The sequence below is a fragment of the Chiroxiphia lanceolata genome, chromosome 11, assembly GCF_009829145.1.
Source record: "Chiroxiphia lanceolata isolate bChiLan1 chromosome 11, bChiLan1.pri, whole genome shotgun sequence".
Classification (NCBI taxonomy): Eukaryota; Metazoa; Chordata; class Aves; order Passeriformes; family Pipridae; genus Chiroxiphia; species Chiroxiphia lanceolata.
The window spans coordinates 6159637-6185339 of record NC_045647.1 but is presented as its reverse complement, the minus strand read 5'-3'; the positions used below and the strand labels follow the sequence as shown (position 1 = coordinate 6185339).

Here is a 25703-nt window from a genome sequence, read left to right as displayed (position 1 = left end):
TACTGAATCAGCCACTGGGAGGAAAGCCAATACACAGGAATACTGCAATCAGCCTTGGGAATTAGCTCTAGTAGGTCGTTCCTTTTCTTGCAGCCCAACGCTTACGTCAAGTCACATGAACACAATTACATAAAACCGTACCTTTTCCATGAACACCTTCTTTGGGATAAAGGTTCTCATTTTACTCCACATAAAAACACTCTCCACAGGTTTATAAGCTTTAATTGCTATGAGAACACATAAAAAGTGCCCAAATAAGTCTATTTAATGGTTACACATTAACCATCATACACCTCCAGGCCTGTGTTATCCACCTATTTGCTAAATCAATAAACCACTTGTAGGTAAACTTTTTAGAAATGTTGCTGCTGCTGCTGAAAGTATTCCATTTCTATTTACTAATAACTTCATGAAATTGACTGGAAACACCTACCCACGTCTGAAGTTTTCTGCTTAGTTCTTCTTCTACAGGAAAAGCAAGCTGGTTTTTAGCACAAAGAACCAAAACAAGTATCTCTCCTTGTGCTTGAAACGATGCTGGCCCACAAGGCAACCCATGAGCAGTGCAACTCCAGGCTGCAAAGGACTTGGGTGAAGAGAAATGTGTGTGTGTAAACGTGTGTGTCTGCAGAGCCAGAGCTCCTCTGAACCAAAGGAAACACTGTAAGCCTGGACAGCCAGGAGCAAGGAGGGAAGGTGTTCACATGAGGGCAAACAGGAAGCATTATCAAGGGGTTTTAGGATAGCATACACCCAAAATATTTATTCACAAATAAAACTAAGGGCATTCTATTCAGTGAGACCATTCCTCCACCTTCAGCTGCCACTGTCCTACACTCGCCAACAGGCCAATTTGGCCAATGAAGCAGCAGGCAATGAGGTGGCTTGTCTGCAGCTCCTGTGCATCAGCAAGAGATAAGACAGCATCAAATACAGCCTTACCACAATAGCACCTGAACCAGACACTTCAGAGAAGCTCTGCAAGGCTGCCTGCAAAAGCCCTCTGCAATGCTTCACACACCACCATGGAAGAGGGTAGAGAGCATTTCATTTACAGCCCCAGACCTGAAGGGACATCAGAAACCTGGTGCAGCTCCACTGCTCTCTTATTATGGCACCAAACACCTGTGAAATTTTACCTTGGGCACTGACAGATGTCCTCATGTGCCATCACCCACCTCACAGACACATGCAGTTGACAGCAGGGGCACAAAGCCAACTTCTGCACCCCCCCGCCTCCTCTGGGATGGGGAGAGGGCGGGTGAGACTGAGCCAAGCAGCCTGAATGTGATTAAGTGTTGATCAAATCCAACTATTTCATAAAGTTTCTGGTATGCCCAACCAGCTTCCACAGTCTTTGCACTTTGCTGTGAAATCTGTGGGATATTTATGAAAAGTCTGCAAATGGCTCCTTGGACACTTTTTTCCCCCCTCCTTAATAAGTCAAATGCAGTGTGAAATTCAGAGATGCACTCTGAAATCCCAGTGTGGCTTGATTCTCCAAGTGAGTGCTCTCACTGGGCAATGGCACCAGAGCCCCACACCTCACGACATGCATCCTTCTGGAGGAGGGATGATTCTATGGATGGAACCCTGAGTTTTCCTGCCCGTGCCAGGGGAGTTGGAACTAGATGACTTAAGATCCCTTCTGACCCAAGCCTTTAGGATTTCTATGATTCCATGATTCCAGAAATAGTTAACACCACTGCTTTTCCCCTAACCAGCTCCCCTGACCCCACAGTGAGGAAACGTCCCTTCTCCCACACCACCTTCCCAGCCACTGACTTCCCAGCCCATCTGCAGACCCGCTCCCAGGGGGGCAGACAGACAGCAGGCACTTCACACCTCCCCACCATAAACCTGCCCAGAGCAATTATCCAGCCCTTTTCCAGCTGGGAACACATTGCTGCCTCATTTATAGCACCAGAGCTGCGAGGGCAGCAGGCCCCAGCTAGGCACCTAGAGAAACTGAAGCCCTACAAGAGCAGAGGAAACGCAAACACGGGGGGCTCACTCTGCCTGCCCCCCTGCCTGTGCCCATCTTAAAAAATTAATCCCGATCGTAAAAGCTGGAGCACAGCCTGTATTTCAGGCCAAACAATAAGGGGAGGCCTTTATAAGTAAGGAATCACTTACTATTCAGAGAGAGGGGGAATTATGAAGGTTACTTAAATTAAAAACAAACCACACAAACAAATAAACCTTGCTGTCTTTCTCCCCAGCCCCACGTCGGCTGCCTGCTCCACACGTGTTATCTGCAAACCACAGGCAAAGCAATTCCCTGCTCCATCCACACTGTTTCACAATCTGCTCACTCTGAACCTTGTGCTACGTCAAGAATTAAACAAACATTTCCTCCTTCTTTGGGATTTCCCCTTGTCCCATCCAGAGCTCGGCTCCAAAGTCCAGCTGAGCAGCAGGCACAGGGCTGAGGTGGAACTGTCAGCTCAGAGCTCAGCACGATCCCCACCACCTCCAACAGCCCCCCAAAAGCATCCATGGGGGGGTGGTGATGGTGATAAAGCACACAGACCCCCCTGCATCGGGCAAACCAGGAGGAAAGCTGGGGGGCAGGTATCCACTGCAGTCTTCCATGAAAAACAGCCTAGGAAACAGGACATGGGCTCTGTGAAACCCCAAGCATCCATCTCCCTTACTTCACCAAATGAGGATAAATACACCACAGGCAACAAATCACTCAATTTATCAGGAAAAACTGAGGAATGGGTGAGACTTGCAGCTGCACTCCCAAAAGAGGATAAGGCTGTGGACATGTCTTCATCACAAATAGTCTAAAAAAACCAGGACAAGACCAGAGGGCTGGGAAGGGTCAGTGAGCTCCTGCCAGAATGTAGAAGAAGGGGCAGGAAGCGGAGAGAGATGCACATCCCTCACCCTTGGTTTGGGATCACCTGGTCCCAGTGCTGTGGCAAAGAGGCAGCCCCACACACCCCCAAAATACACCATGGACAGTCAGCGTGGGGAAGGAGGGTGATATTAAAACACAACACAGATAATGGGAACATTCTGCAGAAATCAAAATCTTAGTCAGCCCTAGGGACAAAAATTGTCAGGAAACCAGACTTCTTGGGCCCATTTTCATGCAGATTACTGGAGAGTATGAGTAACTGCAGGAGAAAAATTCCATGAGGAATCTTGTCCGCGTTACCAAACAAGTTTATGTTACAGATTTGGGGTTTACCTGCCTTTGAAATCCCTGCAAGGGCCATAGCAGGGAATCAGCAAACTGAGAGCACAAGATAAACCAAGGGGCTGAACATTAGGGAACCAAGTCAGGTTCGTTGAATTTGTGTGGTTGCTACTATTTAATGGCAATGCCTCATTAAAGTCTGGGATAAAGGAAGCTTTTGTTAATGACCTGCTCTTTCCCTCCCGCATGTACTTTCCCCTCAGGGTTTTGGGATCACATATAAAACACACACCCCCTAAGTTCCTCAAGGGATTTTTTTTTCCCCCAGCGAAGCTAAGGCTGACAAGACTTGACATTCCTGAAATGTTTAAATGGGGGGAGAGCGAGAAACATTTTTTCAAACCCACTTTATGCAGAGACAAGCAAAAATTGGCTCAGGGCCAATACAAAAATTTCAAAAATATTTGTGAGATCATCTGAAATACTCCCAATGTTCCTGATGGAAAAGTCACGGGCTGCACAGTGGACCCAAGCCCCCACGCTGAATACTGCACATTCCTGGAGGGAGCATGGAACAAAGACATAATCAAGGTGATTGACAAACCACCACACAGCGGCTGCCGGTTCCTCCCCTGAAAAAAACCCCACATCCCAGGGACTTGGTAATGAGCTTGGGATTAGGAAACCTGGCTAATGAAGAGGCAAGGGCCAAGATATCCAATTTCTGCCAAATACCAGGCAAAGCACACTGCTATCAGTAGCCATTATATTAATTATTTCACACACCAGCCTATTTTGTAGCTTTTTCCAGGCTGAGACTGCAGGACAGAACTGGGCAAGGGAAAGGGTGCAAATGGAGCACTAGAGCCTGCAATAAAACCCACTGAAGGTGATACAAACCAGATGTGGATGGTAACCCCATGTGTTCTGAGAGGTGTTACAGCTCCATACGTCAGACACAGCATGTCAAACACTTCAGAGCAAGCACCCAACACCGACAAAACACACTGGAGAGTGGGCAACATTTCGAGGGGTGCAGAAGGGGTTAACAGGAACCCATCGAGCTCCACCAGCCAATTATTCTTCCTCGGTTTACTAGCACAGAAATTTGGGCATCAAAGAGGACCACAGTGTTCCACTTGTGCAATAAACTCCTTTCACCAACATCACTTCACACTTTCTAGAGAGCAAAGTTCGCGCTGATATTGTTGGCTTTCTCACTCGCTGCTTTTTGGCACCGTCCCGCCTGCCTGGCTGTTCATTAATATGCAATCAGTACATTAAAGGCTTCATTCCACAGGCCCAGCCAGGCTGCAACAGCCTTTTCCAGCAAGTGCTGTCTTGTGCAGGACAGAAGTGCAAATGTGTTTAGGTGCTTCTAAACAGTCAAAATTAAAAAACAATATTCCCACCAATTGGGTTTTACAGAACAAGGAATTATCACCATCAATGCCACCAGTGTCCACAGAAAACCTGGAAACTATACTGAATTTCCACTCATGCTTTACTTCTTGATGCAGCAGTTACACTACTGAATTTTTGCACCATTTACAGACTGACTAATCGTAGCTACATGGCAAAGGCTCCCTCGGCCCTGATGAGAAAGTTTCCACTATTTGCATTTGAATGATGGTTCAATGGGACGCTGTGAACAGTCTTCCAAAAAATCCCCCCTGTTTTTTCAGCTATCCTCTAATCTTCCAGATTTGAACAGGAAGCAGGACAGTCCTGCCTCATTTACCATCATCGTGGTTGCATGGAAAACCATGTTACCATAGATCAAAATAATTTCTGGTCTTTTGGGAGCACTCCCCACATCCCTCACTCCTACCAGCTCTATCACTGAGCAACACTCATTTCAACCAGGAAACCAAGTCAGCTCAAGTTCCCTGTAGTTCTCTACAAAAACCAGCCCATCAGCTGCTGGCTAACAAGCTCCTCAATTAAACACCCTGTACTTCCTTCACAGCCTCCTCTTCTCCTGCCCCTGGGCTTGACCATTTCAGCCTCTGGTCCAGCCTATCCCCTCCTGACCCACCCAGCATCATCCCCTGCCCTGCTTTCCAAACAGGCACAGAAAAATTACCTCAGCCTCCCATAATGTATTATTAAATCCTGTCTTATTTTTCTTCCCTAGGAGACTAAACATAGGCACTTAGTTCAATATAAAACTAAGTACATGCTCAAAACAGAACAAACAGAGTTTAATTGTAAGGAGTACTAAAAAAAGCACTCTGGTAGTTCCAGGTCATTTTAAGCCACAGTAATAAGTTTTCATCCCAATTTTTCCAAAAGTTGCTTATGATGGAGATGAGCCCAACTGGAAAATCAAAATCAAGAATCCCTGAACTCTGAAGGAAGGTTTATCTCAGTTTGGGCCCATATCTGTGCCGAATGTAGCACAGCCAAGTAACATTTTTCCATTACTTTTTTATCACTATTGCTTTGTGTTCTCCTCCCATGAGCACAAGGTCCCATGAAAATTTCTCCAGATGGCCCCCAGTCCCATAAATTGTTACAAATCTGGATTTACATCAGTGGGATTACAGGAGAGCAGACAAATGTGCACATGCTGGAGGGAGAGGGGACAACACAGCACTTTCAAACTGTGTTTCAAACTGGAGAGTATTTTTCATTTACAAATAGTTTACATTTTTTGGATCCAGTGGCAGACAACCCGCTCAGTCTGTACTGAAACCAAAGAAATATCATGTGTGAGCACTAACCACAGTGTAGCAGAGATAATAAACAACAGACAGGCAATCATAGGCAATGAGGCTAGTGTTTTTGGTAGGGGAGGCAAATTAAAAAGACAAGAAACACCAAATCCAGCAACCCAATAGCAGCTAAAGAACCTATTAAATGGCAGAGGGACCCTTTTGTCCACATTAGGCTGAAGGAGTAACCTCCACAAGGCAGCCAGTTACCTCCACCACACTGTACTAATGGTTTTAGGAGGTCTCAGACCATTATCCCAGCACAAAAGAGGGCCCAATCCAGGTATCTGGAGCAAGGAGGGACAAAGTGCTGTCCAGGTGGTCACGCCAGGCACGTGCACAACACAGAACTTGGGGTGGTACACAAGTCCCAGGGCAATACTCTGGGTTAAGGTGCACAGGAATAGCTCAAATTCTATGATCCAAGACAGATCTAGTACACTCTTCTAAGTTTATGCAGGAAAGAACTACAAGAAACGGGAACCACAAATACACTGTGCACCTTGCAACCACATACCACGTTTGGAAATGGAATCCCTGGGGTGTGAAAACAACAGCCCACACTCAGCACCAGGCAAGTGAGGGCTGCTACGTGCAAAGGTTTGCTGGGCTCCTTCAGAAGCCTCCAGGCTCGTGGACTTCACCATGAGAACTGAGCTGGACTACAAACCTACCCCAACCTCTGCTTTCTCAGCAAGTACAAGTAAAATGAGCGCTGACATCTATATCATCCGTGCTTTTACAAATGTTTTCGATATTGCATTAAACAGTATCTTTATATCCCGCAGAAGAGACAAGTCTTAAAAGGAAGCGGGACAGCTCTGCTTGCCAAGCAGAGAAACCTGGACTTGGAGCATCTCTACTGAAAATCAGGCTGCCGAGCCCAATTTGATGTGTTTTATTACTGTAAGGAATTCCACAAATATGCTGGCAACTTTGGAACGTCAGTACGGGTTCCTAGGTAGGAAAAAACCTCCCTAAAATACGCACTTTCCAGATTTCGCAAACGTTTACCAGATGTAAATTCACGGGCAGTTCATCTGCCATGACAAGTGTGTAGACATTAAATCCAGCAGAAGAGGCTGAGCACCCATCACTGTCGTGAGTGAAAGCCCACAGCCAGATTTGCCTGGCTGAACAAAGGTTTGTTTTCAATTATATTTCAAATTCTTCTCACAATAACTGCGTGGCATCTGGCACCAACACATCTGAGCCTTTGAAGTGGTTCTTGACTTCAAGGGGAAAAGGGGGAGGGCACAAAAAAAAGGGAATCAATCAGTGATTTCACTTCAAGTCAAGCCTCTTCTCCGAAGAGAAAATGTTAACACTGCAATCCCCCAGCACCATAAGTGTGCTAGAAGGAAAACAAAACCAAACCAACCAAACAAACAAAAAAAATCAAAACAAAATCCGTAACTGGGTCAAAATACCAATGGGTCTGCTCTGGGATTTCACCTTCCAAAATGAGGTTATAAGGCATGTGAGCCAATGGTCCCAGACACAGGAGCCTTCCTGCCTCCTCCCCTTGGGTACTGTGACACTCCACATCCCCTTCCCAGTCACTCATGCTCATGGCCTGTAATTAAATGCTCATGAGAAGAGACATCCAATGCATAAGCCCCAATCCCAGCAACAAGGGATAAGCCCCAATCCAAGTCAGAACAAGGAGACAGCAGGCAAAGCTTGCTGTCACACTGCCCATTCAAAATGCCATCACTGGTCACCCAGCCCCAAGGAAAATGCAGTGCTTCCACTTCCATAATTCTGGGCAAAAGCAGTATCAGCTCCCCCTGAGCTCTTCCACAGAAACTCATTGTCAATGTATGTTTGGAGCACCCATGACAGACCAGGACAGCAACACATGGGCGCTGCAGGGTGCAAACTATGGGGTGCTGGTGGCCACAAGACTGGATCACCTCTGGACATGCTCAGGAGAACATTCCCAGGAGCCTTAAGCAGGTTTCTAGTGCCTGCAGGTAGATGAGCTGTCATACACCTTTATTTCCCTTTCTTTAAGTCCACCTTTAGGTACTTAAATTCCTTTTCAGATCTAGCCTCAAATGACATTAAGACCACTGGGGAAATTAGTGCAAGAGAAGGGTAAACCTCAGTTTTAAAATGTTTATCATTTTTATCCAGCTTATTCAAATAAGCACAGCTGTGGTTTAAGAGCAACAAGGTGGCAGAGTGCAGCAGCTTCCAAGACTGGGGATGGTGGTTTTGACTGGAATGACGTTCATTTAAAGAGGGATAAAAATGCCTTATTCATTTTTCCCAAGCCATGCCCAAGTCCTACCAACTCTTTCTTAGGTCAAGCATTTTCTGGAAACATCTTCTGGCTCAAAACACTTGCAGAATTTCAAGAATCTGCTCCACAAATCTTGAGGTTGCTTTGTTCAGGAATGCTGACATGTGGGCAAAGGAAAACCAAAACGTTCCCTTGAATGCTGCAGAAAACTTTAAACCATGCCCAAGATGAAAAATGCAAGAGTCAAAACTCTGAAGGAAGTGTGGGTTTTCTGCTGCATTTCAAACATTGCCCTGAACACTCTCTTCCAGGAGGGGAAGGTGGCTGTGCCAGGACAGCCTGCGTGCTTAGCAAGGCTGATGGCCTCCATGTGCTCCCCTCAAAGCAGGGCTGGAGTCAGGAATAAATAAATAAAACAGACTTTCAGATCAAGTTTTCTTGGCCTTTACAGAGATGATCATGCTGTGAAAAACCTCTGGACAGAGTCTCTTCTCCACAGACAGGACCCACCCATGTCCCAGTGCCTCCCTATCCACAAGCACCAAAGGCCAAGCATGCACTTGGTCTTCTGCTTGCACGGCTCCAGGGACAACACTTGAGTTGTTCTCTGGAAACATCCATTGCATTCCATGAAACTGAGAATACTAGACCTCTAGCTTATCCATAAAGCCTCATGTTTACAGGCTTACATTAGGTGAGACAGATCTTCACTTGCTTTAGTTACAGGACCATTTTCAGGCTGAGGGGTCTTGCCCAAGCCAAGTCTCCTGCTGGCTGCTAAAGCACAGCCCAGCTCCTGCCACATCAGCTCATCATTTATTCCCACCCTGCTCCCCAACGAGTCCCCACAGACACCACGAGATGTGGGCTGAAGGGACGCTTTTGGCTGCAGAACGTCAGTGTCATGGCACTGGACTAAACGCAGACCAAAGGTGGAAAACAACCACTGTGGCAGGCTGGGCACGGGTCAAACAGCCACATACTGCCCCAAAACACCATCAAGTATTAGACACACAGCATTGGCTCACTTTGTCTCAAAAGCCCTCAGTGGAAGTGGCCACAGAGGATGGTGCAGGAGCCAGCACCTGAAAGCCTGGCAGAGGGAGCAGTGCTGGAGGGTTCCTTCCTGGCTTGTCCTCTCCCTTTGACTTGCCAGGACCCAGACCTAAACAGGCATCCTGCAAACCACTCCCAACACCAGGGAGTGCCAGAAGGACCAGCTCTGCTCCTCCACAGCTGACAGTCAGACGGCTCCAAAACCACCCAAACAAACCAAGAGGAATTCTGCATTTCAAACCTAAAAAGCAGGAAAACCATCAAAAAGCATTTCAGCTGTGAGAGACAATAACCTCCCCAAAACATTTCAATGCACACTTTCAACTCACTCCCAATCCCACCCCAGTCACATGAGGGCTGTTGCTGTGATTGTGTATCAGACATGTCAGGAAACCAACTTCCAAAGGGGGCTTGGAAATTTTCCTGCCACCAGCTCAGGGAGGGAATGGAGGAGCCTGGGGAGACAGTGAGCCAGAATGAGATTTGGAGGGTGATGCACCCTGCAACAGTGAGGCAGACTCATGGTTTTATAACCGGCGGTCAGAATTACTCAGGAAACCATAGAGGAAGCAATTGGAAATTGTTGGACGGGGAAACTTCCCCATTCCATCTCCAAACGCGCAGGCCCATAACTCCGCACTGAATTCTCCTTCTTTTAACCATGTCTCTCATAAACAGAGCAACACTAATTAGCACGCAGCCCCAAAAGTGTTCAGCTGCCCCCCCCTCCCAAAAAAGGTAGTTGTTTTGACTTGAAAAAAAAAGAAGTCTATGACAAGCCTAAACGGCTTAATCACACACAGCCCGTTCCCCAGCACACCCCACGTTGGCATTACAGCTTGCACACGGGGTGCTTCAAGCCCTCGCCTTTGAGCTGGCTCGAGTATCTGCAGCTGGAGAGTGAAGCAAACAAAGTAAACAGCAGGACCCGGAGCCCGGCCAGCAGCCTGTGCACACCGGGGCTGCTGAGCGGCATGGGGAGGGCACGGGAGCAGGCAGGGAAGGTGTGGGGAAAAAGCTTGTGCAGTCCGAATTAAAGGAAAGCCTGGGAGCTGCAGTGAGCCCAGGAGACACACAGAGGGATGCAGTGTCCCTGCCAGCTGAAAGGATAGCTCAGGCTCTTGTGAAGCAGACCACAAAGTGGTAGCACTTGAGACAAGTGCGAGGAGCCATGAGAGAGAAAAGCTATAGTAAACAGCTTGGGCTGCGATTTGGCATCTCCCAAGGATGCTGCCCAGCTCTGCCTTCTCCTCACAGCTGCCATAAAGCCCAGATCTCTCAGGTGACTGGAGTGGGAAGGAACACCAGGCAGGCATCCCTGCCCTGCCAGGGGGATGCAGACACCCAGGGCCACTGCTCCCCACCCATAGCCCATTGTTCATCAGGCCATGTAGGCACCTTCTTCATGGAAACACTGCTTCCAGAGGAGCAGCAAGTCACCAAAAACAATTCCTAGCTATGGCTGTGGCAGTCACAAGGCCCTGCTGCTCTCTGGCTGAGACACCCCTCCACTGCACAGGTGGCACTACTTTATATACAGAAAAACAACCATGTTGGTCCTCAAAGAGGCCAGGATTTGGATGCTGCTTCCACAGCATGCCCTGCTCAGGGGAACAATGCACAGAGTAACTCAGCACCAAACCCTCAGCTCCTAGCTATGGAAGTTAGCTAATGCCAGCACCACCCCAGTAAGACTCTGAATACCTCCTAACAAAGGTAAGCACAGCCCTCAGCAGAGCCCTGTCTCACAGCTGGGTTTCCATTATCCACTTTTCCTGCAGGGATGGTTTAATGGCACCACTCCTCCCCACAGAGATTCTTTGATGTCTCATATAGGATAATCTCACACTGCTTCCCTTCCCTCAGTGGGGATACAGCCACCCTCCTCAGCCTGCTGCCTATGGAGAGGCAGGCATTCCAAATTTGAGTTCACTCCTTAAAGCGAAGCTGGCCAACAGCATCAAAAGCTCTGGGGGAAGAGAACAGACATATGCACCATGGCACAGCCTCCTTTCTCAGGAAACCTGGCTAAACAGCTAAACCTGCCTCAGAGGTTATTAAACCAGGGAGGAGCAAATCCTCTAATTGTTCTCTAAAATTGTTCTAAGTAGACAGTATAAGCGAAACACATCCTGTTCGATCTGTACAAGTTTCTGTCCAAAGAGATTAACTCAAAGACGAGTACATGTCTCTGCTGGTAAGGTCAGCAAGGATCAAACTGGAGCTCCTGGAAGAGGTTCAGCTCACCAAGGAGTCAAAAGCCAAGCAACTTCACTGGGGAACTGGACAGCCCCACAAACAGATTCATTTACTGAAACTGCACAAGCTGATGGAGTTCCACACACACCCCTGTGGGCTGCAGGGACAGGCTGCCGGCTCCTTGTCCAACAAGCAAACCAAGTGACACCACTCAAGATGGAACTGCTCAGAAACCAGGGGCAAAGTCTCAGCACTGCAGACCTCCTCCCAAAGCAGAACACTTCTCCTTGCCCACTCACACAGCAGAGGTGGAGTCTGCCTATTTTATTATTGGTTTCTAACCTACTATAACAGTAAAGGTTTATTCATCTACTCTTATGAAGAGAGTCATTCAACCCCCTTAATTTAATCAAGCTCAACAGCTTTTGGGTGGTCACCATCTCACTAACAAAGGTTGGAAAGGGGGAGGGAAGATATACAAGAGGTTTACAACCACGTGAAATAATAAAGATGGCACAACTCTCACAAATGCTTCCAAATCATGGAAGTCCAGAAATACATACTATTTTATTTACTGATTTAATGCAGAATGCATGCCCTACTCCAAAAGAATCCAAAGGTGTTTGAAAGCCAAGAATTCTGACTTACAAGACTTGTTTAAGGAGGACAAAAGGAGGAACAGAGTTGTTTATAGACTAACAGACAGGAAGAGCACAAAAACATGTTTAGCAAAGGGAAAGTGCAAAATATTATGACACCTTTCAAAATAAAACATCATATGGTCTGTTTAAATCTCCTAAAACAAGAGAAGTCTCCCCATTTTGCCAAAACAAATGAAATACAAGTGTGGATGTGACTCTGCCCCTGGTTCAGAAGGGGACAAAGGTTTATGGTGAGTTACACAGACAAACATAGCACAGGATGCTCTCCTGGTTCCCCAGCAAGGCCAGACCACAGGCAGCAAAGAGCTGTGTCAGCAGCAGTCGGCATTTCTGCCCTGCCCATGCCTGTGCCATCACCAGACAGGTTCAGGAGTGATGAAGTAACTGGGCATGAGAAAAGGGGAACAGGATGAGGAACACCCAGGATCATCAAGAGATACCTCCTCATCCTCTGCAAATGACAGAGCTCATTGTTAACACGGGCCACAAACCCAATCCTGCCATACTCCCCATCCTCACACCTCCCTAGGGCTGCAGAGCCTGGTGAGAAAGGAGAAAACCCCATGGCTTGGGGCACTTTCCAGCTCCAACTCAAAGCAACCACCTTGTGCTGGGGAAGAACCAAATTCAGGTTGCCTGCTCACGGACTGGGCTGCTGCCATGAGAGCTCATCCTGTCCAGACAGCTAAAGGATATTTTTTAGGTCTGTGCTAAAGAAAGGCTTCTGGAGCTTTTTCACAGCTCTGGAACTCGGGTGGGTCACAGCTGACTGAGACACAGCAAAAAAGCAAGCACAGGCTGCCCGGGGCTGCTCCCCAGACAGGGGAGGAGAGCAAGCCCCAGCCTCCCCCCCCTGCACACAGCAGAGGAAGGAGAGGCACCAGTGTTTGGACAACTGGAACACATTTAGGGGGCAATTTTTCACAGGGCCTCCAGCCAGGCTGTTTCCTATGACCATCGTTTTATTACCCGTGATACAACCCACAGACCAGCAGCTTGCCTATCCACAAAGTCTCCCACCACCCCACTCCTACAAGGACATCGCCCACATCGAGCCCCAATGGGGGGCCTACTCACCCAGGGTACCTCCAGCATCACATCCTTAAATGACAATGCCCAGTAATCCCATCATCTCCATGCCAATATCTTCCACCAACTCAACCCCAGTACCCATCTGTGCTGGGCATCAGCCAAGCACTGCCACACCTGGCCAGCCATCACTTTTTTGAAGTATTTTTTAGATGACAAATAACACAGAAAACCTGTGTTTATACTGGCGTGCAGCAGGCTAAAACAGACTTAAAGTGCAGTTATAAAACAGCCCAGCACACCAGCTAGGCAAAATGTTTGGAACTCGCAGGGCAGTATTTGGAGAGGCTTGTGAGTAGCTGGTGTTGATGGTAAACTCTCCAGAGCAGAGGAATACACACAGCATTGAAAGGCAACAGGGTCCCATTCTGGCAAATGTCCATCCCAAAATCACAGGCTTTGGACAAGCAGAGAGAGATGTCAGTGGTGGGCATGGATCCATGTCCCTGTGTGAGGGCAAGTGGGAAGCAGCACAGCCCTGACTTGGCATTCTGAATTTCTCATTTCCTTCTTGTACCTGAGGGTTTGTGTGCCTTCCTGCAGGGAACAAAAAACTGCAAGCTGAAGGAGGTGATCTAGGAAAACCATCTTAATTCAAGATTTCCCAGCCAAATTTCCACTGAACTCAAGCGGGGTGTTCTCTAATCTGAAAGGATTCATCTGAAAACAGGCACCTTCAAAGCAGAAACATTTGCAACACAACCAAGTACGGCTCAGTAGGAATTACAAGAATTACATTTAAGACTGCACCTCTGCCAACTTCAAAAATTAATGAGGCTGCCCCAGTGGGTCTAAAAAAGACACCGAAGGAAAATTCACAGAAGTTACTGCCTCATTATGGGCAGCAATATCAAGACTACCCTCCCCTCCCCCCAAAAAACCCAAGACATTCTCTTGCACATGGAACTTCAGCTCCAACATAAAGCTTTAGGTAGCTAATGCACTTCTAAATGTAAACTTGTGCATGACACGGAAGTATACATTTAAAGAATCTGTAGCTCCACATAAAATTATTCAATTGTTAACTGTCTCCTATACTGTTCCTCCTGAAATCCATGCAAAGCCACTGTGGGGAACTACAAAACTGCCATGACAGATGCAAAGAACCAACTGTCCTGCTTGCATGTCCAGCATGGTTAATATTAATAAAAGCCAAGCAGATGGCTACAGTTGGAGACCTGTCCTTCAGTTCCTACTCAAACTGAAAATGCAACCACGTGGAAGTGAACCATGCTCCTGGAATTGGATGTGACACGTCATCAGGTCCTGAGAGGTGTCCCTAAAATAGCAGGGCCTGCTTCTAGACATCTCCAAAATTATATGGTTGTGGCTTGAGAGACAACGTGCTGAAAGCATAATGAGGGAGCATAACATATTACATATGTTGTGGTCCTGCTCTGAAGCTGGAGGAGGCTGGGGTTGAAGGACTTGGGCTGCAGCACAGGACTTGGTTAACTATTAATGCATGACTCAGCTACAACAATAATAGGTATTTCATGTGATGCATTAGCACAACGGCATCCCGATCCTTGACTTAGGCCCCTAAGCACAGTGGAAAAAAATATCTCAGAGCACATCATTTAATAGCTGACATATCAGGAAACAGGTTTGATTCACACTTTAGTTTCTTCCTGCACACTCTGGAGCCTCACTCTGCTGTTTCTTCACTAAAACCCAGCAAGTGACTTCTGAAAAGAGCTACAGGGGATGCCCAGGTTTGCATGAAACCACAACTCAGACCAAAGTGCTTTATTTATTTACTGTTATTCACCGATGCCAATTCTGTGTTAAATGGATCCCCTCACCCAGAATGAGGTGCTAATTCCTGCCCAGCCCAGGTCCTGCAGAGCTGATGAACCTGAAGCCTGGATTTTTCACAGATGGCTCTTCGCAGCAACATTAGTCTAAGTTATCTCTACTCCACTCATGCACATGACCCCATCCAGCTCCACACTGCAAAACAAGGGAGTCACACCGGGTGATTAGGTTAGCAGCACAAAATGATTATGTTAAAAGCTGATGAGCTGAGCTAACTCAATCCAAGGTGTCTGGCAGGGCAGGCAACAAGATCAATTAAAAGCCCTACAGCCCTAATTGAGAGTTTCTGGATGCACTGCCATACCAGTCAGGGACAATACACAAATCAGGGGCAAATACACAAATTCTGAGCAGATCTGGCTACCGAGGAATGAAAGCCATCATCCCAATTTGCAGCCACTCAAACTTCAAGACACAACTTTTAACTCCCCTTCAAGAGATCAAAGCAATCGGCGGAACCCAAAGACAGGCACTGCTGGGGCATGCTCAGGGTGGCACCCAGCAATTCCCAGCTGCCCCGAAGAGCCAATAGCAGATGCACATATATTCATGAGCCCAGGTGCAAGCACAGAGTAAGGAAGGCACTTCTCCAGCACGGAGAATTCTTGGGGGATTGCCTCAACATGAAGCCACCTTCAACCTTTCCTTCCAGCAGGCTCTTCTGAAACAAACATCCTTCCAGTGCTCTCAGACTTCCCTGCACCAGGTGAGGCTCACACCAACTAAAGCCCTATCTCAGCAAAGTGCTTCTGCAGCTGCCTAAATCCCCAGAAACAAGACTCCAACACCACCTTAACTTAAGCAGAGAAGTGAAATCTCACCCACGCTCAAGGAAGCATTTAAGTACCTGAAGTGCTTTGTTGAAGTGTCTGGGCTCCCAAACCTATCAGTTTACCACCTCTCTAGCTTCTTGATGCCATCAAGCGAAGGGACAAGAACCTCACATTTACTCCTTAAACTCCAAGCAAAAAAATTTTCTCCTGCAAGGCTCAGCTATCCCCAAACCTTACATCCACACAACTGTAGAGCACTTCGCAAAAGCAAAGAAAAAATATATTAAACTGTACCTAACACATAAAACAGTTGATTTTTCTAGAGAACAATTGATGGTGTGTTTTGGCTGCCTACTGAGATGCTGGTTCCCCTGCCCTGGGAATTTTCCCTCTGCAGCTCCTCCTCCCCCAGCTCCCAGACCATCCATTCTCCCCTTTTCAAACTGCACCCATTGTAAACTGCACTGAATATTAACACAGCCCATTGAGCACTTGCTCCTTTTGTATGGGACCCCTGCGTTTCAAATTGCAGTCACTGTAGAGAGGAAAAGTCTCAAAGTGATTAAATGCCATGAAGTTTCTCAAAAGGAGAGAGGAATATGCAGAGGAGGCTGAGGGGGTCCTAGAGCCTTTCACTTGAAGCCAGGGGCTTCAGCGAGAGCCAAAAAGGCTTCTTGGTGGGGGTATTTTATCCCTCGTGAAGAATCTCACGTGTATTTCTAATCCTAGTCCGATGAGCCAATTTCTGCCCCGGCTGGGGCTCAGTCCGGGATGAACAGCAGATGCAGGGGGTTTGCTGTTAACTGTGGCTCTCCTGGAAGAGCTGATAAATACTGCGGCATGCTGAGGGTGGTCAGCGAATCCACCAACACATGTTCTCACAGGAGGGGTGGATTTACTTGCAAGCACATGTATTTATTTGTGCTTAAGCAGGAGGCCCGCAGAGGCACCGCTTTGCAAGGAGAGGCTCTGCTGTTACCCACCAGGGCCGAGCCCCAGTGCAGGAACTGCAATCCCTTGGGGTGCAAAGCCATCCTGCAGCCCTGGGCCTGGAGGCTACCCCCGAGCAGGGCCACTGACAAGGACAATGCTCCAGGAAGCACCAAATCCAAGTGTGGAACAGCAAGCCAAGCAGGATTTCTTTTACAAGCACCACCAGCTCCCAGCACTGTCCCATCTGAGCAGGAGGGAGCCACTGCCTTTGCAGCGTTTCTTTAGGTTTCTACTGTTACCCCAGGAGGAAGGAGGGGGACCAGCCATCTGCACCAATCCACATCCCTCTCCCAAGCCATCCTTCAAACACTCAGTGGGGTCTCTGCAGCTGCACAGGGCCAGGCACCAGGAGCCCAGGGTGACAATTACTTAATCTTTGTTCCATTATTTCAGCGGGCCTGGAAGTAGGACACGCAGGAGAAGTGCTGCCAGCAGCGCTCCCCTCTCCCAGCAACTGTCAGTAGGAGAGCCTTCTCAACCACCTCTTCTCCCACCATCTGCAGGAGAATGAGTTATTCCAGAGCTCAAGAGCAACTAATGTCCTTCTCCAAAAGTCCCATGCAACCTGCAGCAAGCCCCTTACCACGTAAGCTTCTACCCTCTAACACGTGAGAGCAAAGCAACAAGACCTGACACATTAAAACCCCAGTTTAGCAAGAAATATCAGTTCGTAGGTAGTTTTGAGCACAAACATTCAGTTTCGTTGCCTTTAACAACATCTCTTTGTATGTATACACTTGAACACAGCAAGAGTCTGCTAATGACTTCTAGCTGAAATGCATTTCCAGGCCCTAAAACTACTGACAGGCACCCACAGGACTTTAAAAAGCATCCAGACACTTTGCCTGGATCTCTCCAGAGAGCAGCAGCACCGTGCAAAGAGCCCACATCCACACAGCTGGTGCCTCGGGGCAACTTATCTATATAGTCAAACCCTGGGAAACAGAGAGCAGCTCTTAGCCCAGCTCTCCTGGGCACTTGAGGACTCTGCATTTTCCCAGACGTGCCAGGCACATGCACACTGACACAGAGGCAGAAGGGTCCATGCACAGATGCTCAGTATCCCAAAAAACACACCCTAGTCATTTGGGTCAAAAATACACGATACATCTGTTCAAAATAAGAACTTCCTTTCCTGCAGACCATACCAGCAATGAATTAGCTATCCAACTGCAGTCTCACTGCCCCAAAATCTTCTCACCAAAAATCTGCACCTAAAATACTATTGGCTTTGTCACTAAATAGGAAGGAAAAACCCTCATACATGATGCCTAGAGGAAATATCTTCTGTCACTCCTCAAAAATTAAGATGCAGAGAGACAGAAGCAGAGGATACAGGGGATGTGCCATGTCCCCAATGCTGCTGGAGCCCTGGCTTTTTGGAGCATGAAGCATTTCGTACTTAAGCTTGGCCTTACACTTTATGCCACCCTTTACACTGAAAGGCAGAAACAAATTTCAGATTTAAACAATGAAAGACCTGAAGCACCTTCAGCATCTTCCAAGTGAGGCACCGCAAAGGAGCCCTGGGCACAGCAACTGCCCAGCACAGTTTGACTCCCCCGACGTTCCCCATGGACCCTTCCCAGCTGCAGAGGTTGCAGCAGCTGGGCGCTGGTGCAAGGACAGGATGGGTCATGGCAGAGTGTTGCAACTTGCCCTCAGCAAATCAAGCACGCTTATATAACTGGCACACGGTGTTGAGGCGTCCGCTGCTTTTAAGGGGGAAAAAAAACAAACACCAAAAACCAAAAATAAAACAAACAAACAAACAAAAAAAACCCCAGCAAAAAACCTAAAACAACAAAACAAAAAACCCCACACATCTATGCCACACTACATTAACTGTAAGCGACTGCAGCCCTTCTGCATATCAGCTATTACTTTTGAAAGCTTGGGAGAAAAATTACAACTACGAGCTCTACTGCCAACAGAGACATAACAATAGTTTCCAAAAGTTCCAATGCTTTTCCTCGGTACTGATAGTCCTGTTGACAAAATAAGCGGCGTGATTAAGTCTGTTCCAGAACCCTCCCCGGCGTGCCGAGCAGCATTTCCACCCCTACAAACAAAAGCTTTATCTCCAACACACTGAAAACCGACTCCAAGCACTGCCCCAGCATCGTGGCACTCGTTAGGAATAAAGATAAACTGCTAAGGAGGGATTGTTCAATAGAGCTTTTTAATGAAGTTAAAGCACAGCCACCACAGTCACTGGAAACTGGATTTATCTCGTCACCCATTAGCGATCGAACACGCCCGAGCTCATCCCCCCGGGGGAGCAGACACCTCCGGCGGGACACAGCCTGCCCAGAAGTGATGGAGATGAGGGATGCACAGCTCCAACATCACCCATCGCACCCCAGCTTGTGGCTGGGGAACCCGCATTCCCTGCACCACACTCGTGCATCAGCCACGGACCACCGCAAACCCTCACGTTTGCCTTCTGTTTCTTTGAAAAGACATGTTAAAAACACCCAACCAAAAAAAAAAAAAGCAACAGATAGTTGCAGAGGTAACTTTTCTCCAGCACGTGGTGCCTTTATAGAGGACATTAAACTACTAAAAAAGTGAGTTACCAACTCTGCAAAAATCAGCATTTATGGTCCCACCAAGCATGAAAAACGTGCTTCATCTTGGTTCCTAAACTGAAATAAGCAATTTTAAGTAATTTTAGTAAATTAGAAACAGTATTACTTTAAGAACAAGAGTATTTACAATAGTTTCAATGTCTGCTTTTTATACTAGCTATAAAGTGGGAAAAAAAGCCTTAATTTTGCATTTTCAGATAGGAAAACCATCACTTTAACCAATTCTTTGGCTAGTTTAGAACAGTTACAAACCATATTTTAAGTGGCTAAACGACCAACAGCCCACAGGTCCACAGCAGAAGATTTATACGTGCTATTACTTCACCAATAAAATTCAAAATGAACACAAGGCACTCAAAAATCTGTTCCATATGAAAAAGACACTCCTGGGTATTAGCACGCCGGGAAAAAAAAAAAAACACACAACAATAAATTTGTTCTGTCTGGGCTATTAACGCATTTCCCTGCCCGAACAAAGATACGCTGTCCTATTTTAAGAGGTGCATGGGAATGCTGGAATTACGCTGACAAGACTAAAAGCTCGCTCTGAAAGGTACCCAAGGCTGAGGGAAGGATCCTTCAGAGCACTCGGCAACAGGTGAATGGGATGAGTCAGGGTTTTAATGCAGAGGCCACATGTTCCTCTCGGTATGACACCCGATAATTTCAAGTAAAACAAGGCATTTCTGCAGCCAGAAGTGAATACCACCAGGAGGACCTGACAAACCTCTAATAATTCTTCTTAATAAGGAGCTGGACGATCTCCAGCAACACTTCAGTGACCGTTCTTTCTCCTGGCAGAGCTGAGGAGTATCTATTACAACCAGGGGTTTTATAGATTCAATAATCTATAAATCTGTTCAAACAGCAGAAAGGCCGCACGACAGAAGCACTGTTTTCCCTCTTCCTTCCTGGATCCTTATTTCCCCAAGTTTTGCTCATAGTCGAGGGCACTTATTTTTACAAGTTTGTGAGGGCATATGCACTTAACTCTCAGTCCTCCTGGACTGTCAAACGGCTTGAGCTGTCAAAGCCGAGCACACTTCCCCCCCCCGAATCTCTTGAGCTTCAAGGTGTCTGATGTTTTATTTCAGCTTTTACCAGCCCAGAACAGCGGTCACACAATCGGAGCGGGAAGTGGCAGTGATCGTGTCCTGTGCTTGGGCACGTACCTGAGCCCCTTAAAACAACCTTCTGGGGATAAAAACCACCCCACAGTGCTGCCCCAGGTGCGGGGCTCTAAGCTCTGCTGCCATCCAGGACACACGAAACACTCCAGGGTAATGACCTCGCTACACGGACAAGTATTGGGGGAGGGCCGCTTTTACTGAAAAACACCTGGATTTTATCGAAACATCTCAACAGCCCACAACTCCGTTTCGACCTCCCCCGAAATTCACGCCCTAAAAAGCTGGCAGCACCAAAAGGCCAAAAGGGCGAGCGCGGCCCCGGTCCTGGGGGTCCGCATTCGGCCACCCCTGCGCGATGCCGGGCGCGCCCCGCTCCCAGCCCCGGAACAGCGGGGATGGATGGATGGATGGATGATGTCCAAATAAGGATTCGGGAGCCCACGCTGGCCGTTATCTCCAGCAGATCCCATCGTTAAGAGACCAAACCCGCTCCTAGTTTTCCTTCTTGCAGGACGCGCGCACGGAGCAGAGGGAGCGCCAGCCCCGCACGGGAGCGGGCGGCGGGGGGAGCCCCGAGCTCCCACCTTTTACGCGGCACCGGCATCGCTCCCGGTGTATCCATCACCCCGGCTGGGATCCAGACGGGACAGCGCACCGCGGGCCGAGCCCCGCACCGCGCAGCTCCACGCCCGCAAAAGGCGATCCGCTCCGCTCCGCTCGAACAAACAACCCGGAGTTTTGCGGCGATTTCTGCGGGAAGTTTTCCTGTCGCTGACAACGCGCCAACAAGCGCAGGTTCGGCCGCCCACACATCTCGTCCCCGCGGGTCCCCCCCGCCGCTCGCCCCCTCTCCCCGGAGCCCCCCCGGTACTCACACGTGCCGCGGCCAGCGGGGCAGGTCCCGGGGCAGGGCGGGCAGTGCCAGCCCGCCGCATCCCAGCGTGTCCCCGCCGCAGGAGCAGCCGGCGGGGCAGCTCCCGGCGGCGGCCGAGCCCAGCGGCCCCAGCAGCAGCAGCAGCAGCGCCGCCGCCGCCGCCGCCCGTGACGGCAGCGCCATTTTGTATCCGGCACCGGGGCAGCGTCCGCGGCGGGAGGAGGAGGACGAGGAGGCGGCGGCGGGAGCGCTCAGCGCCGCTCCGCCGCCCGCACCATCGCCTCGCCCGCCGGCCCCGCGGGGCGCTCACCGCTCACCGGCATCCACCGCCGGGCGGGCACAGTCCGCGTCCCCCGCCGCGGGGAGCGCCTCCTCCTCCTCCTTTCAGTCGGCGGGCGCTGGCCGTGCCCGCTGCGCTGGCCGTGCCCGCCGCGCCGTGTCCCGGTACCGCCGCTCCCGCCTGCCCCGAGCGCCGCTCACCGCGGACCCACGTTGGCGACACCGCAACATGTATCCGCGCCGCCCCCCGCGCGCCCGCCCATTGGCTGCCGGGCGGCCCCCGGCGCGTCGCCATTGGCCGGGAGCCCCCCGGGCTCGCCACCGCGGCGTCCCATTGGTGCTTCTCGCCCGTCAATCAGCGGAGCCGGGCCCGCCTCCCTTTGCCACTCCAGGTGTGAACGCGCCGCCCCCGCGCGGTGCCTCTTAAAGGGGCCGCGCCCGCCGCGCCCTCCCCGCGGGACACAAACCTCCCTCCCGGAGCTTTGGGCAATCTACTGGAACACCAGGGAATGGGGGCTTCCCTGCACCCCCGTGAGCCCTTCTCTGGCCACCGCCAAGTGGCTGTGGGGCCACACTTTCCATAGGGTGTCCTGCCACGACCTCCCGTCCACGCGATCCCTGAGTTTATCAATGATCCACGCGTGTTGCAGACCAAACCTAAGAAGAGGCTGCACTTCCCAAATGTGCCGCTGCGTTTGGAAGCCCAGCAGACGGCAGATGTAAAAGGAGCACACCCCGGTCGAAGTGTGACTCACCAGAGCCGCACCGAGAGCATTACGGGCACAGCTCATCTCAGACCATCGATACACTCCAAGGACTGACTTTAGAGGCTGCTCCTGAGCTTAGTGGAGAGCGTCCCACTGACTTTGGTCAAGTTTGGAGGTGGCCTGAGACAGCATTTAGGGGAGGACACTCTTGGAGGGTGGGTGGGAGTGCGGTTTAACCCCTTACACCAGGAGCTGAATGGGGAGAAAGGGGATATTTAATGGAGAGAAACACATATCACGGCCCAATCCTGCTTCCACTAGCTTTGCTTAGATTTCCAGCCTTCTGCTGCAGATTTCTGCTCGTTGTGGGGACAGAGCTGTATTTCTTTTCTGTAATAGGTCAGGGCATTGCACAGGAGGATGCTTTAATCGTGCTGCTCCTCTGCCAAGAGTCCCACGTCTCTGCACACAAAACAACCTGCACAAGAGGAATGGCATTCCAGGTTGTTCAAGGTGGCACCCAAGCTCCTGAAAGTGCCTCCCGAAAGGCAGCAAAACTGGATCCTGAAAGGCAGATAACCTGAACTGGTGTCATCCAGAGAACAGATGGGGTCAGCTGAACCGAAACCCAGGTGTGATATTGGATTTGCTGGAAAGCACAACCAAACGAATTACATTTGGCCCATGGGCTGCAAAAGTCCTGAAGTGTCTCTTCCCTGTGCAGGACACAGAGTTTTGGCAGCCTCACAAGTCTCACGAGGGGGATAAAGATGTATCTGTTCTCCATACCCATGTGTGGGAGCCTGCTGCAGGAAGAAGCACCACATTGAAACATTATAATCAACATGGAGAAGAGGAATGGACAGGCCAGTCTTTAGAGAGATGAAGAATTCAGCTAAAAACGTCTGGGCTTCGGCCTTTAGTCCCAAATCTGGGCAAAAATCTTGCAAAGCCCTTCTCTACCACAGCATTAGTGATCACAGTGATGAAATCCTACCTTGATGATGGGATGGAAGGTGTGAGAGGAGACACATTTTTGGAAGCTACCACTCTGGATGAGGACATTCTCTCCCTCTGCCTATTCTCCTTCTTTTCTTCTAGATTTCTTACAAATTAATGAATGGAACAGTAACTTCATCTGACACAGTGCTGCCTGCTACAGACAGCAGTCAAGTCTTCTGCTGGACCCAAAAGCAACGTGGGGAGGCCCCGGTGTCTCCTGGATACTTCCACTTCTGGGATCACCACATGCAACAGGCACTGCTGAAAAGATGCACATACACAAATCACACCCAAGAGAAATCAGAAAGAGGGAAAGAAGTCTGGAGATCCTGAGGGAGGAAGATTTAGCTTGGGAAGATGACATGATACGAAATGCAGAAGCTGGGTTTATTGATGGGGCAAGATCTTGCTCCAGGAAGGAACAATCTGTGATTTCAGCATCCTCACCTGAATCTCAGCCATACATTACTGCTGTTACTGACATAGCGGTTTCCTGTTTCTCTCTATTTACTCCTGACAGCCACCTGCACAAGAACTGTTTGGCTTTTGGGACAGCTTTGAATATATCAGATTGCAGAGACTGATGACAAACAGAAAACTCGATCATTGCAAAGGCTAGGTAAAACTTGGGGTTTAAGATTTTGATTATAAAGAGGGGAGAGATTAAAAATACATTCATGTTATTATGGTTTAGGGTCTTACTTCAGCCTTCAATAACTGAAGAGGAGAAAAGCTGATGTTTAGTTTCCTGATTTATTTGAAAGCTTTTTGCAAAGTAAGAGCAAGAGTTCCTGTCCTTGAGAAGGGGTCCTGATGCAGGAAGAGTAGATGTATTATAGAAAATATTGCGGTCTTATACAAATAAATCACCAATTAAAAAATACTTCTTTATTTCCTAAATGTGGGAAACCCAAAGTCTAAGGCACTTTTATGGAGAGGATTTCTCTTGCCCAGTAGGGAAGGCACCATAAAAATAATAAACTTTTGGTTCTTTTACAGTGTTTTCAGATTTGACAATGAAGCTTTTAAATTAATTTTAACCATTAATGTTTTTTAATACAAGGGCAAGAGGCAAGAGGATGGCCATGGAGTTTCCCATGGAGAAAGAGATCCAAGAGCTTTAGATAACCTTTGTAAAACAGAAATGCAGAAGGAAATCTTCTGGAAACTGGGCCAAATCACCTTGCATTTGCACAAGATCTCTGTGCACTGAGAATAAGGGCAGTTGGTAGAAGGAGAAACTACTCTCAGTTGTGCTCTCCCTCCTCCCCAAACTAATGCCTGTGCTGGAGAGAAGTCTGTGTACAGCATGGAGGATGTTTCTTCCTTGAACCTCATTAAATCTAATTAAATAGCTTACAAAAGTATTATGAAAACAAATTTTAAAATGGCGAAGGCATGCCAACAAGGAAGATATTTCTAATTCTGTTGGTGTCTTTTTGTGGATTTGGAGTGAGTTCAGAAGTGCACACTTGGAAGGTAATTGCTGACAGCATGCAGAATCCATCAAGCTATAATTAACACTCTACTATTATTCTAATTGCCTCACTCAAGCTTCTGTGTTTTTTAATTGTAGAGCAATTTGCCAATAGAGAATTTAATTGCAATACATATTTTATACATTTTGGGACAAAGTACCATTATTTCCACTTCAGCAAAAATGCTCCTCAGTTTTTAATAGCTTGCTTTATTCCTTTCTGGGATCTTTTTTTTTGCCCGATACAGGAATTTGATTGCAACCTCTTGTGAAATTAGCAATGATATAATATCCAGGAGTGCCTGGAGGCTTCAGTTTGGATCATGACTCTATTAAGCTAGGAACTGTACATACATGTATCAAGACACAGCCCTGAGGAGCTTGAAATCTAAACAGAGAAGACAAACTGAGGTGAGAACAGAAGTATTATCCCTGCTCTACAGCTGGGGAAATGGAGCCCCAGATGACTCACCTTAGGCAACCCCACACACCTGGGGTGCAGCCAGGAACTCACAGGAGCTCTGAGTGCAGGGCACCCTTCCTCTTCAACATCAACTGAGTTTCTAACCCCTGGTTCCTGCAAAAGCATCTCTTTATAATTTGATTTGCAAGCTAGACCTTCTAAATAACTTTTAATAACCATCTGGGATCTACAGGATCACCTTTCAGGGATGCCTTGGCCAGTCTTGAAGAAGAGCTGTGGTAAGGCTGCAGAGCAACCCAGCAGTGGTGAAATTCTTCATGGGGGACAGTAGCAATGCTGTCAGGCTTTGGGAGGGATGTGTTTGACATCTCCTGGTGCAAGAGATGGAGGCAGTGAAATAGAAAAGGATGGACCTTTGCTCATGTTGACCATCTTTGCATTTGAAAATTTTCCTTCACTCTTGCCTGGTGTTTCTATCTGCAGGGCCACAAATCCCTCTGTAACAACATTTGT

At 48.4% G+C, this 25703-nt stretch overlaps 1 protein-coding gene across 1 annotated transcript in view; it reads right to left on the bottom strand.

The window, feature by feature from the left end:
• The window catches only part of LRIG1 (leucine rich repeats and immunoglobulin like domains 1), a 93491-nt gene extending 71759 nt beyond the window's left edge, over positions 1–21732 (bottom strand). The window contains exon 1 of the mRNA XM_032698791.1: positions 21303–21732. Coding sequence (XP_032554682.1) covers positions 21303–21484 — 182 coding nt within the window. The 5' untranslated portion in view covers positions 21485–21732. The remainder of the gene's footprint in view (positions 1–21302) is intronic.
• Between the last annotated feature and the right edge of the window lie 3971 nt (positions 21733–25703).